We start from the raw sequence: 13,216 nt of genomic DNA on the forward strand, positions 1-13,216 counted from the left end.
AAAAAGGGCTATAGACAGGACATAAAGTGAAGGTCCCATGTATGAGAGATTCACAACTGAACTCATGCATGTAAAAGATCCCACTTCATTCATTCATTTAACACACAGAGCAGGGTGCATAACCTGGTCAAGTAGTCCATCTCACATCCAACTGGACCCCATGGAAGACCAGCTAGAGTGGCTGAATATGGGCTACCTAGCCATCTTCTCAGATGAAAAATGAAACAAACAAACAAACAAGAGTGTTTACCTTTTGTCTTTTAAGATGACAGAACAGGCAATCAGATCACTGTTATCTGAAATGACACAATGGGAAGGCAAATATTAAGAAAATAAAATTATTACATGTATTTCATTCATTCATTCATTCATTCATTCATAAAGTACGTCGGTCAGTCAGTCAGTCACTGCATTTCAGTTACACGATCATCAAGTCCTGATAATTATTAACCTGTTGAGGATGAGTCCCGAGTATACTCAGGCAGGGGTCTATGGGAAATGCGTGTTGTAGCAAAATCAGTCCGTCCTCAACGGGTTAAAAAAAACACCTGAGCACCAAGGCATACACAATAGAATATCATAATGTGAGAACCAGAACTCCAAAGATTGCGTGGAAAACATTTAAAGGTTTTCTTTTTTTTTTTCCTCATGAGATTCTCCTTGTTGGTTGGTGTTACATCAAAGGATAATAACTAAAACACTGAAGAGATATCAGCAAAATGTTACACTATCAAATAAGTTATGTATTCATAGCTCACATAAATTGTAGAAACATACGTAATAGGCATTCATAATATTACAACAGGAAAGAAACGATAACTGTCAAAATCAAGTATGTCACAATGAATGATCACTTTAAAGCCATTTCATGCAAAGATTGATTTGTGACAGGCATTACTGCAGTGTACGCAAGCTGGCAGATGCATTCACCATCCACATGCGCATATAGGACACTGCAGCAAATGTGGATCCTACTGCCAAGTCGAATTAATGTGTATACCGTCAATCTTACATAACGTGCATTATACACATAGTTGCACATTCTATAAACAGGTTTCTATGCAGTCTTCATACCCATGCTGACTGCTGTAATATCATATCACCTTTTGGAATTAATTTTGTTTTACATGAATGCCAAGGAAGTACTACATGTAGCAAAAAGCTTTACAAATAAGCAAGGAACCACATGACTGGATGCTTTTAGGTTCCCTCTAAAGGTCTAGGCAAGGAGGATAACATGTCTTGCCGAGGGCCACAACTGCTGCAGCTAGAAGACTTGAACCACGGACCTTGTGATTAAGAATCTGTGGTCTCATCCACTGAGCCACAACATCTCCAAGATTACTGTGCATTCTTGGCCACTTGGCGCACACACACTTACTTATGTAGAGAACAAATCAGAACAAATATCTGGCAACAACTCCTTCAAAGTAATTTAAATCATAATTCCCATGTTTGTGACATGATGACCTTCAATGTGGGTCTCTCAGGTCATCACACACATGAATGCTTTGGCAAACTTACATTCGGTCAGGTTTTGAATGAAATGAAAAGAAATTGCCATGGCAAGTTACAGCTAGGTGTGCAGGTTAAAAGAGAACAGCCTTTTCCTGCAACACCTCACAATTTCTGCCATATTTCTACCAAATATGGTATTGAATACTAGCAACACAAGTGTCAAATTTTTGCTGCAGATATCACATACCGGTATATTGTATATTACATGTCTCAAAGTGCTACAAACCCTCTTGTCCCCTTGCCTGAGATGTCGACACCTCAGTGTAGGACCAGTAGTACATAAAATGAGTACTTGTCTGTAATGACGTCTAGGGCCACTGCTTGAATGGACATGGCTAGGTGGGAGAAATTATTCTATAAAATGCCTCAAAAGTACACATAAATATTATATCCTGTATCTACAGTGTAACTATCTATCTTTACATATGAGTGGGTACGTATACTGTATCCTATATCACACTCCAGCAGCACAGAAAAATAATGATATGAAGCTAGGAAAATGCTTTTATAGTGAAATTTGAGAAGAGTGAATAAAAAAAAAAAAACCCAATACAACACTGGCTTTTAAGTTGCCATTCAGTGCCAGGGATGAATTAGACATGACAGCACACGTCTGATTTTCACTGTGATCCTTATGAGCTCTGGCACCGTTAACCAACATACTTCACCCTCCCAGTCTGACCCAAATACCTCCCATGCCCCCAAGTGAAAGTGATAAGTCTACCAGGCTCCCTGTATGAGCATTGTCATTCTGGCTCAACATGAGCTTGGATGAATATGAATTGACAGATCTCATAGAAGGGTCCCTCCAATCCTGGTTCATCATAAAAAAAAAGAATAACAAAAATGTTAAAAATGAATCATTCCAGAATTTGTAATCATCTCTTTCCTCAGGCCAATGCTCGTACATCAACCACATCCCGTCACATTCCTGGTACTCACACATAACAGTTACAGTCATAATTGATAACAATCGAGAGGAAAGACTTGTGCATTTGTGCGTGTGTGTGTTACTTGTAAAGTGTTGTTTATTTGGCTTGTAAGGTCCCTCATGAACACGCCACACTTCCTGCACTATGTGGCTAGAGCTACCCAAAACCTGAAATGATTTTCTTTTCAAAAGCTGTCTATACCACATCCACACAAAGCTACTCGTCTACCCAGGTAAGACATTTCAAGAGTTGAGACAGATCCATTTAATTCAAAGTTAGAATAAAAGAACAATAACCAATGCTTATATTAAGACTTTTTTTTTCTGGTCCTAATTCATATCTACCAAATAATCTAATCAAACTATGGCATGTGACCCTGGAGCATTTTCTACAAGGCATGTCACTCCATTATCTAATTCCATCAACTTTGCACAAAATCTATGAAACCATGTTCACCACATCATACTATCAACTAATGAAAGAACAGTGATATGGAAGAATGTGATCAAAGTGTCCTAGTATGCTACATCCACTATTAGCACAAATTTTCATCAAGTACTTCCTGAGGTAATCTGTAGACAGTGGCATTTCACCTCTAACTTTGACCAGTAACCTTAAACTTCTTCACAAGCTGTGTTGGGTGGTGAACTTACATTCAAGAGGCAAGTGTCAATTTTCTATAAATTTGTCTAATCTTTGTCAGTCTTTCTTGTGTCAATCAGTTTTTACTGCATGATTTTAATCACCTGTAGGGTGAATTCTACATTACATTCCATACTGCACCTACTTGTACAGTGTACATGTAAAAGCAGATGAGCTAATCTGTAGCAACATCCCCTTCCGTTCCTGCTTAAGTTGCATCAGATGGCAAAAAGCACCTAATTGACTCTCTTTAAAACCAGCTTTCTGTTTAGTCTTTTTAATTGATATTTGACATTAAGGGTGTCTGAAGTATAAAACACTGAGCTGTCAGCATCCTGATGGAACAGGCTCACCAACCTATGGACGTTATTTAGCAGTGAAAAACAAAACAAAACAAACAAATCTGAATGCAATGGTACCACGTATGACTGACAAGGATATCCACGATCAACTGAATATCACAATCTAACATCATACTTTTTTCCTGATCAAGAAGCGAGCACTGCAAAACATAATGTACAGACTCATCATCAGTCAGATACACCATCAACAACTAAGTCTTTGTATGCTTGCTATTCAAAGATCATACAGTATTATCCTGTACAGATCAACAAGGTTTGGGCTTCATAACATGTCTTCATCTTCAGTAGATACCAGCCCCTACCAACACTGTATGGTAGCTACAGTATACAGTGTATGTGCACACCAATTGGTAGATCTGCTCATTAACCCATTTGTACATGGTGGCAATGTCATTTTGAGGTAGTGGGGCCTGAGAGACTTAAACCGGATGTTCACTTATTATCATGAAGCCTGACACAGGCCAGCTGCCGTCCAGATGTCTAGCCTTCAGTGGTCAAAGATGAATTCTACCATTCTTGGAATTTGCCCTTGTTTGTTGCCTTCAGCACACGTTGACATTGATGTAGGGGAACTCTCAGAATTTCAGAGGGCCTTATTAAACAGGCGGGTATAGAATCTCAGTGCATGTGCATCTCCATGGACAGAAAAGGAAAAAAAAAGGAAACAAATTACATTTTCATGTCCATGACAGTGGAGAAGACAGACATTCTGGTGAGAGAGTGTGAGCGTGATTACATGTACATGGAAAACTCATAAAACTATTCATTAATATCTAATAAACTGGCACGTTTGAACAGCAAACACATACAGTAAATGTCAATTATCTCTCTCTCTCATTTTTCTTTCTTTAATCCTTTCCATGTGACATCCTGAAGCTGAAAGAATGAATACCATCTCAGAGGAGGCCATATGGGGGTCAAAGATTCTCTAATGTTCCAACATCTCAATAGTGAAGAAATCAGTGGAAGGGGAATAATGTCAAATATTAGCATTCAAACTTCAAAAACCTGCCAGGCTCTATGAGAAAAATAAATGAAGAGAAAACACTTGCAAAGTCTTTCGATCACCATCTACATACAGCAAACTTATCAAAACTAGGAATGCGCCTCTTACAAGCTGCTTGAAGAGCAAGTTATCTCATTCCTGTCTGAGTTGTTTGCTCTTATACGAGTTAGAAGCATGGGTGAATGGACACATACTGTATACACCTGGTCATTCTGCATAGTATCAGTATCATAGTTAAAAATCTAGTCAACCCCTTTAATCCTGTCAAATAATCTTACACACTCAGGTAGGATCTGCATAAGAATAAACAGAGCTGCAAATAAGACTGCGGCTTTACCTGTCGACCATAAAATTCAGGAATTGGCTATAACTGGGAGAAAATCATGCAAAACTAGGTATTTTCACCTATCTCCCATGCATTACTTCACTTAATGAGCAGATGCTGACAAAAAATAGGAACGCAAGGTTGAATGAAGCCTCTACTTTCCAAAGAGCAGTAGTCTGGCTCAGACGGTAGCGCGTCTGCATCCAGATCCAAAGGATCCGGGTACAATTCCCGAGTCTAACTCTGCAATGTTGTGTGTAATCATACCGTCCCCTCTAGTAAGAAGCAAAAACGCTCTGTCCCTTGGATGGGACATAAAATGGAGATCCCATGTGTGAGAGAGTCACAGCTCACACACATAAAAATCCTGCTTCATTCATTCATCACAAAGAGCAGAGTGCATAACATGGTGAAGTGGTTCCATCTCACACCCAACTGGACCCCATGGAAGACCAGCTAGTGCAGATGAATATGGGCTACCTAGCTATCTTCTCAGATGGAAAAATGAAACAAACAAAAAAGTAGGAAATGTCCTTATTAAATGGGAATAGTTGGAAGGTATGCTATAGTCATGTTACCATCTGAATTCCTCAAAATTGTAGTTGCTCGCATCTTTCTTTAAAAAATAAAAAAATAAAAAAAAATCACCTTTGACCTTTACAAAGAATAGTAATAGCTGCCTTCCTGAAGAAAACCATCACAGCAGTCTCACGAACTAGACTTTGAAAAGAGGCTAGGTTATTCACTCCTACTTTGCATGTCAGAAGATGAAATTTATCACAGAATTCCATACATTCTACAGGTAACACCAAGACATTGGCTGACCCTTTACTCTGTTTTCCTTTCCCACATGGCTATTCTGGCTTTCTATGAAAAATAGGTAGAAGATGATACAGTCCAACAACCTCATTCATCCAGCCGTCTCTCATCTGGACTTCTCTATTATCCAGACACCCCCAGGAGTGAAGACCAAAAAAAAAAAAAAGAGATTTCAAACACAATAAAAACTCTTACAAAACTCACAAAATTCATCAATATTTCCTACAGAAACATGTTAAGAATTTTATGAGTAAATTTTTCAATTTCATGACTATGAATTCCAGTAGGCTATCACATATTACATTGCTGCTCTGGTGCATACTACCTACATATACCTATCTCCCATTTCAAGGCATTGCTTCTCCCATATCCGGCCAAATCACTTATCAGATGGGTGCCAGTCCTGAAATGGTCGGATAACAGAGGTCGGACTGCTTAAACAATGACAATAACTTCTTTGTTTATAATTTGTTTTTTCTCTTCTTTGTACAATTGTTCACAGTCATGTCATGGCACTCAATAAGCCCTATGAGGAATCACTAATGACTTATCATCACTGGATTCAAGCCTGTACCTCCAGCGACCTCACTCAACTCTGTAGGGAGCATTCCAGATAAGCCTTGCCACTGTATGGTGCACACATGCTGCATCCCGGTACCATTGCATCTAATCACAGTGAAGTCTAGATTCCTTTCAACAACATTCTGTAAAGTAAGATATATTCACCGCATGAAATTTTCACGAATCGGAACCGACGGCCTTTTTAACGGCGTGAAATTTTCGCGAATTGTCACTGGCATTCAATGCATATAGTGCAGATAAGACCTTATTGCATACCATACTTTAGTTTCGCAAATCTTTATTCTTGCGAAATTCGTGAAAAATTAAAATACAGGCAAACATTCCTCATTTTAAAGTAACCTGTAATATACACCTAGGACCTGTTGCATAAAAGTTGAGATAACCAGGAGTCAGAAAATCTTACATAAGTCAGGTATCAGCCAATCAGAATTGAGCATTCAGAGATTTATGTTTGATTTTCTGACTTATGATTGATCTCAACTTTGATGCAACAGGGCCCTGGACAGAGAGAAACATGCTGAATAAGGTGTCTTACTTGGGGACACAAGTGACAAAGCATGGCTTGAACTGTGGACTTTCTCTCCCAAAGTGCACCATATAACCACTACACCTTGACAACCTCTTAATGCAGACCACATGTATTTCATCCGACACAATCAATTGCAAAATCTAATGATTCTTTCATGCTTTCTTCATGACTAAAATGCAGATCAATGTATCATCATTAGGTCAAAATGAATTACTGTACAAGTGAAAAATTTCGCGATGTTGATATTTTCGTGCTTCTCGCGCAACCACAAACAAGCGCGAAAATAAAAGCACGCAAATATTTTTGCTTGTCAGATGTTCCAGTAGTTTATATCTTGATTCCGAGGAATTAAAGACATGCGAAACTCTTCTTACCCGGCCAAGCGCGAAAAATTTGTTGCACTAAAATATCCACTTTTACAGCAAGCACAAATGACAGGTTTTTCACTAATACCAGTAATAGAGCAACGATGTAAACATCTACGACTTTAGATAAGATGACTGTTGTGTGTGACTGCATTAATAGGGAGCTTTAGATCTATGACACAAACGCTAAGACGACGCAGCCTCCCAGGTTGAGCAATGGAAACAGCTGTTTCGCGCATAACCAGAACACCATTTTGTGCCTAATTTGCATCATCTCAGTGTTTGCGTCACAGATTAATCTCACTAATTTCTACAGGAAAGAGAAGAGGGAGACTGTGGGAGATAGGTAGATAGCAGGTATATATTACAAACTTTGGTGCTGAACATGCTCTAAGGTGCCTGTCTACTTCCTATTACCTTCAAAATCACTTGTAAAGTTGTCTTACATTTCATTTACAGGATATTGTGGTCTGGTAGATCTAGTGTAGAACATTTTTGACAACATGGTCCACTGACTGAGCTCTGTTGCAACACTTGAGTCTTTTTTGAGAAGCAAATCTCAATATTAATCTCTACAGAGGGGTATGAATGGATATCGGTGGAAAGCTGATCATTAATGTGACTGGATATCACATGTGGGGCAATGAGGGATATGTACCTATCTTCAGCATTACATCACTGTGAAAAGGTGCGACAATCTATCTTAAGAATTATAAACATTACTTCATCCATTTCTTGACATCTGGAATTCACAGAGTCTGAATGGAATCATGGATATATCCTCATTTACCAAAATGTTCTTGGTTACTTTTTATACACCAAGAGGAATGAATTGAGTGTGAAGTAAGTTGTTACCCACTATTCACAAGAAAAGAAGTCAAAATACATGCCCCTGACTACATCAGTCCCGACAAAAGGTCAAAAGTTCGATTGAAATTTACAACAGAGAAGATTCTGATGTGACACATTGCATGTGTTTCCATGGCAACACCGGCACTACCTGGCACGCTATTACCAAGAAATGCAGGGGGGGGGGGAAAGAACACTCCCTCGTCAACATTTCCCCTATTCAGTGAAACTAGAAAGAAACTACAAGAAAAGAGTAAGCGTGCTGCATTAAACAATGTAACATGCAACCTTGCAAGCAAGGGGGGAGGGGGAATATGTACATGTACAGTTATATTTACTCAGGAACAGCAGTATTATCATGAAACCTGCAGTATACAGCATATTTGACAAAACAGTATAAAATACTGCAAAAAGAAAGTTGGTATCTCTGTAAAGGATGGTTTTTCAAAAGGAATAAGAGTGTGATGAATAGAAAAAAGATTCATATTTCTCATCACAGATAGCAAATGGTACTGCAAGTATATGTTCTATTCTGGGGGTGAGGGGAGAGGGATGTGGAGAGCATGTAATGTGTCATAAAAGAAGCATCGAGTGAGAGTATTTCTTAGAGGGAATAATGTTCTACTAATTCCCCTGCAAGACATCCAGCTGTAAGCAAATGATCTTCAAACTGCTAGCGCTGGGCATAATAGGCACAGTGCAAGCGCCACTTATGACTGGCAATATCGCTTGATACCCTGTCCTTAAAAAGCTTCTGAAAATATCGGCTGGGTCAAACGGACACTTAGGGATAGAGAGGATGACAATGAATCGCATGTGTGTATAGTGCAAACAGGTATCTCTCTGATGTTTATTCCCCTTCAATAACAGTCATTCCAATTTGCAAAATATCATTTGGGGGTAGTTAACAACCAAAAATATGTTTTACAATTCCATTGGAGCACCAGATTTATGAATGAGCTTTTCATAAACAACAGTGACATGAGGATGAAAATTACGTTTGAAAGAAGATGAAACACAATCCATAGAGTGCCTTTAATCTTTTGGGATTTTTTTCTTTTTCATGGAGAGTTTGAACTTGTTCCTGAAACAAGTGTCATCCCCTTGCAAAATATAGTTACAGTTACGTAAGGGGGGGGGGGGGTAACTATTGCATAAGAGAGTATATGAAGTGAAATATGTAATAGGATCTGATTTATGATATAAGAAGAAACTGAACATTACAATAGATACTTTTATATTTCTCTCTCTCTGAGAGCCATATCAAGTGAAATATGTAATAAGATCTGATTTATGAAATATGAAGAAAATGAACATTACAATACATACAAATTATATTTCTCTCTCTAAGAGAGTCATATGAAGTGAAATATGTAATAGGATCTCACTTATGAAACGAGAGGAAAGTTAACATTACAATAGATTCTTCGTTTGTACTGGTACTTTCTTTATATTTTTGCTCTCTCTGTAACCATATTGTAAACAGAGAATATTTTGTGGCACAGAGATTGTTGCTCCACACTACTAGCACAAAAATGACAACACTTTAAAAAACACATTTCTAAGAGTTAAGTGTTGCATGAGAGAGCCATATGAAGTGGAATATATGTAAAAAGATCTGATTTATGATACAAGAGGGAACTGACCATGACATTAGTTGTTTTTCCTTTATATTTCTATCTCTCTCTCTCTCTCTCTCTCTCTCTCTCTCTCTCTCTCTCTCTCTCTCTCTCTCTGTCTGGAAACAATATATTCACACTGTGAACACAGAATATTTTGTGGCACAGAAATTTTTGCCCCACTCTACTAGCACAAAAAATAACAGCACTGAATAAGAAAGCCATATGAAGTGAAATATGTAATAGGATCTGATTTATGACACATCAGGAAGCTGAACATGACAAGGGATACTTCTTTTATATTTTTTTTCTTTCTCTATTGAAATAATATGATCATACTGTAAGCAGATATTTTGTGACACAGAAATTTTTTGCTCTACTCTTCTATAATGTAGCACAAAATAACAATCATACTTTTAAAAAAAAAAAGTTTCTGAGCGATCAAAGTATGTACAAAAGTATCCTCATGTGTCGAAACAAATGAGTTGAAGTGCCCAGAAATTAGCCTAGCACACACATACAAGTAAATCATAAAATTTATATATATATAAATTTTACTTCAGAGTCTATTACAACCATAAAAACAGACATAAGAATAAGCACCTTGCTTTCATTTCTTAACCAAAGGAGCGATTAGCGTGTATGTGTGTAGATATGCAACTTAAAATAAGTGGAGGGCGAAGACTGTGCTCACATAAACAGCAAAGCATTGCTCCATTGTCTGAAAATGTCACCATGTTTTGTTTTCTTAGTGAAAACAAAATGGTTGTAGGATAAACGGGGGAACCCATTTTGTGGTCTCTTGTAAGTGAATTCAATTCCACTGAATTCTACTAATTTCTGTTTCATTGCCGACTTCATAGGAGGGCTGGGGTAGCTTTGTTGGCCTCCTTGTTCACGAGCAGTGCGGTTTCTTGGACATAGCACTGATTATCTGTCACAATATGTCTAGATCCATCACGAGGCAGTATGTGGGCTGACAGGTGAGGGCGGTATCTCTGAAATGCAGAGATGGTCAGACGGATTTCGGGGAAAGGCTAATGCTTTTGCCAGGGCCTATCCCAAGAACACTGAATGAAGACGACCAGCACTAATTAATCACTTGCACCGCATTACGGTTACGTTGATTGAGGCCGCTGTGCAGCTCCATGCAGACACGCATCAGCGGATGACAAGAGATTAGGAATATCATCCCTTGGCCCAAACATTTATCATTTCCCCCTCCCCCAATCCCGCAAACGCAATCATTGAACTAACCTTACACAAAACATATGTATCAAAAATTGAGGGTACATATCTCAGAAATGTATGTGTCATGTGTATAAGGGATGAAGTCAGGGTTTCGTATACACTGACATATGTGAGCAATTCTATTGGTAATCCTGTTGCCATTATTTAATCAAGATGTGCAGGTAAAGTTGCTTTAAGTCAAGACAAATGTCTCACTTGTGAGTTGTCCTAATTAAGCAGAGGCAACTGCACTATCTCCCCCACCCCCTCACCTTCCTAAGCAAAATATACAAAATGCAAGAGGAAAGATGGATTTGTCTACATCCCTCATTATGCAAGTATCTACCCCTTCTCATAAAGCTGTCTAGATGACATTAACAAGAAATCAAAAGAGAACTCAGAAATGGTCCACTAAGGACATATTCTCATCTACATGAATCTGTACTTAAAAGTTTAATCCCTTTGTGGCTCCACTATCATGGAAATTAACTCACTTCAAGTTAATTCATATGAGTGGGAACCTCACCAATAGCTGGAAGCCATACCATGGTGCAGTCAGGTCATACTCAGAGAATGTCTTCTCTACTCCCCCTTTTCCAAATCCAACAATAAATCGACTGAATGTTTTCAAAAGCAACAAGGAAAGAAAGATGTGAATTTGTGTGTGCATATTAGGCAATCACCTAATGTTCACTTATGAGTTACATACATTTTTAGTCAATTTCCCTTTGTTTGCATTTATTACTGATCATATTCCACACATTTATCAACAAAGAGTGTTGTCAATCAGGAAATACAAGTTACTTGTCAGGAAATATTCCAGGTACATTAATCTCTGTGAATTTCGCACTTGTTGTGACTAGCACGAATTCTAATATCTGCAAAAATATTGTCCCAATTTTCTAATTGTATGCACGTTTTGAATACGTTGTATCATTAGCTGTATGACCAACATACTGTAAAACATGAAATTTTCGCGAATTGGAGCCGATGGCCTATTTCGCGGCATGAAATTTTCGCGAGTTGCCTTTAACATTCAATGCATATAGTGTAGACATGAACTTTTGCATGCATTTTAATTTCGCAAATATTGACTCTCGTGAAATTCACGAAATTAAAATGCATGCGAACATTCGTTTTACAGGACCAGTCTTTTTTGCGCAATGGATGGAAAATATGAGTAAACAATTGTGCAGCATAAATGTAAGAACCCACCAGCAATGTTTTTGAGCCACTCAGCACAAAAATGTAATCATGCCAAAATAAAGACACTTACACTGAACTGATGATGGTAAATGAATACTAAAAATGTTGCACTTGCATGTGGAATTTGAAGCAAATTGCATGGAACACACATATCAAATGATAGTTCCACAAACCCAAGTGCATGCATGCATGCATGCACATACAGCGCAAGCTTACAGAACAAAGCACTTCTTAAATGGCTGTTTTTCATTACTGGTTATCATCATGCAAACTGTCAAGAAATGCAGGAACTGGTACTGAGTGCCTTTTATGAATGCTCTTCATTAATCGTGTTTGATCTTCAGACCAGGTACACCTTTAAAATGCTATCAGAGAGAGGGTGCAGGTATGAAACAAGCAATAGTCGTTGAACAAGCACAAACCTCTTAAAACCTGGTGTCACTTCACTGCCTAGACACTCCATTTGTTATCTTGAAGAGAGCTCATCATAGAAAGACAGGATTGGTTTCAGGGTCAATTGATATTATCAGTGCCCTGTTACACTGAGTTCCAGGAACTCGTCAGTGTATACTCTGGAAATCCCCACCCTTAAAGCAATAAAGCTCATTCAGTATGAGATAGATATTAGAGATATGAAATTGTGTACAGCTGAATATGTCTTTCTGAAATATCAACACTATCTAACTAAACGTTAGTGTTGGCGGTGTATTTCATATCATTTTTTTAGGGGAAAAATGAGCAAATAAAATGGGATTCCATTGATATCATTTTTGTAAGCATTATTTTTTGTTGCATCTGTTTAGCAAATCTGAACAAAAAAACACCAATGGTTTCATTCTCTTAAGTAGTTGCAAATGATATGAAAACAAATCTCTGCAATTTCTTTGGGTCATCATGAAAGAACTTTCACAATATAAATATGTTAAGTTCATTCTTTTGAAAAGTCTAGTTTCTATTTGAACTCATTAACAGAGAAGCACGAACGTGTACAAGGAGAGTTAGACTGGGATCCCTTTTGTAGCCTCACAAATGACATTTCAATATCTATCAGTGAGTATGTGGGCATTCCCAGTTTTCCATGAAATCAAAACTCAACAAGGGCTTTCATACTTACAAAGATCTTGTTTCTAAACAATGTTTTTAACCGTATTTCTTGCCAATCAAGTATTTTTAAGTCGCAGTGCAAAATTCAGTCGTCTTTCTCATGAGCACATTTCCTTAATCATGTCTGC

General features: G+C 38.0%; 1 protein-coding gene across 1 annotated transcript in view; it reads right to left on the reverse strand.

Moving 5' to 3' along the window:
* Window positions 1–250: 250 nt before the first annotated feature.
* LOC139724784 (protein CLEC16A-like) overlaps window positions 251–13,216 on the reverse strand; it is a gene marked incomplete at its 3' end in the record, with an annotated part of 97,558 nt that continues 84,592 nt past the window's right edge. Inside the window, exon 19 of the mRNA XM_071635901.1 lies at window positions 251–296. Within this exon, the coding sequence (XP_071492002.1) occupies window positions 251–296 (46 nt within the window). The remainder of the gene's footprint in view (window positions 297–13,216) is intronic.

The sequence above is a fragment of the Diadema antillarum genome, unplaced genomic scaffold, assembly GCF_040938485.1.
Source record: "Diadema antillarum isolate AM-2024a unplaced genomic scaffold, OU_Dant_1.0 scf00000229, whole genome shotgun sequence".
NCBI lineage: Eukaryota > Metazoa > Echinodermata > Echinoidea > Diadematoida > Diadematidae > Diadema > Diadema antillarum.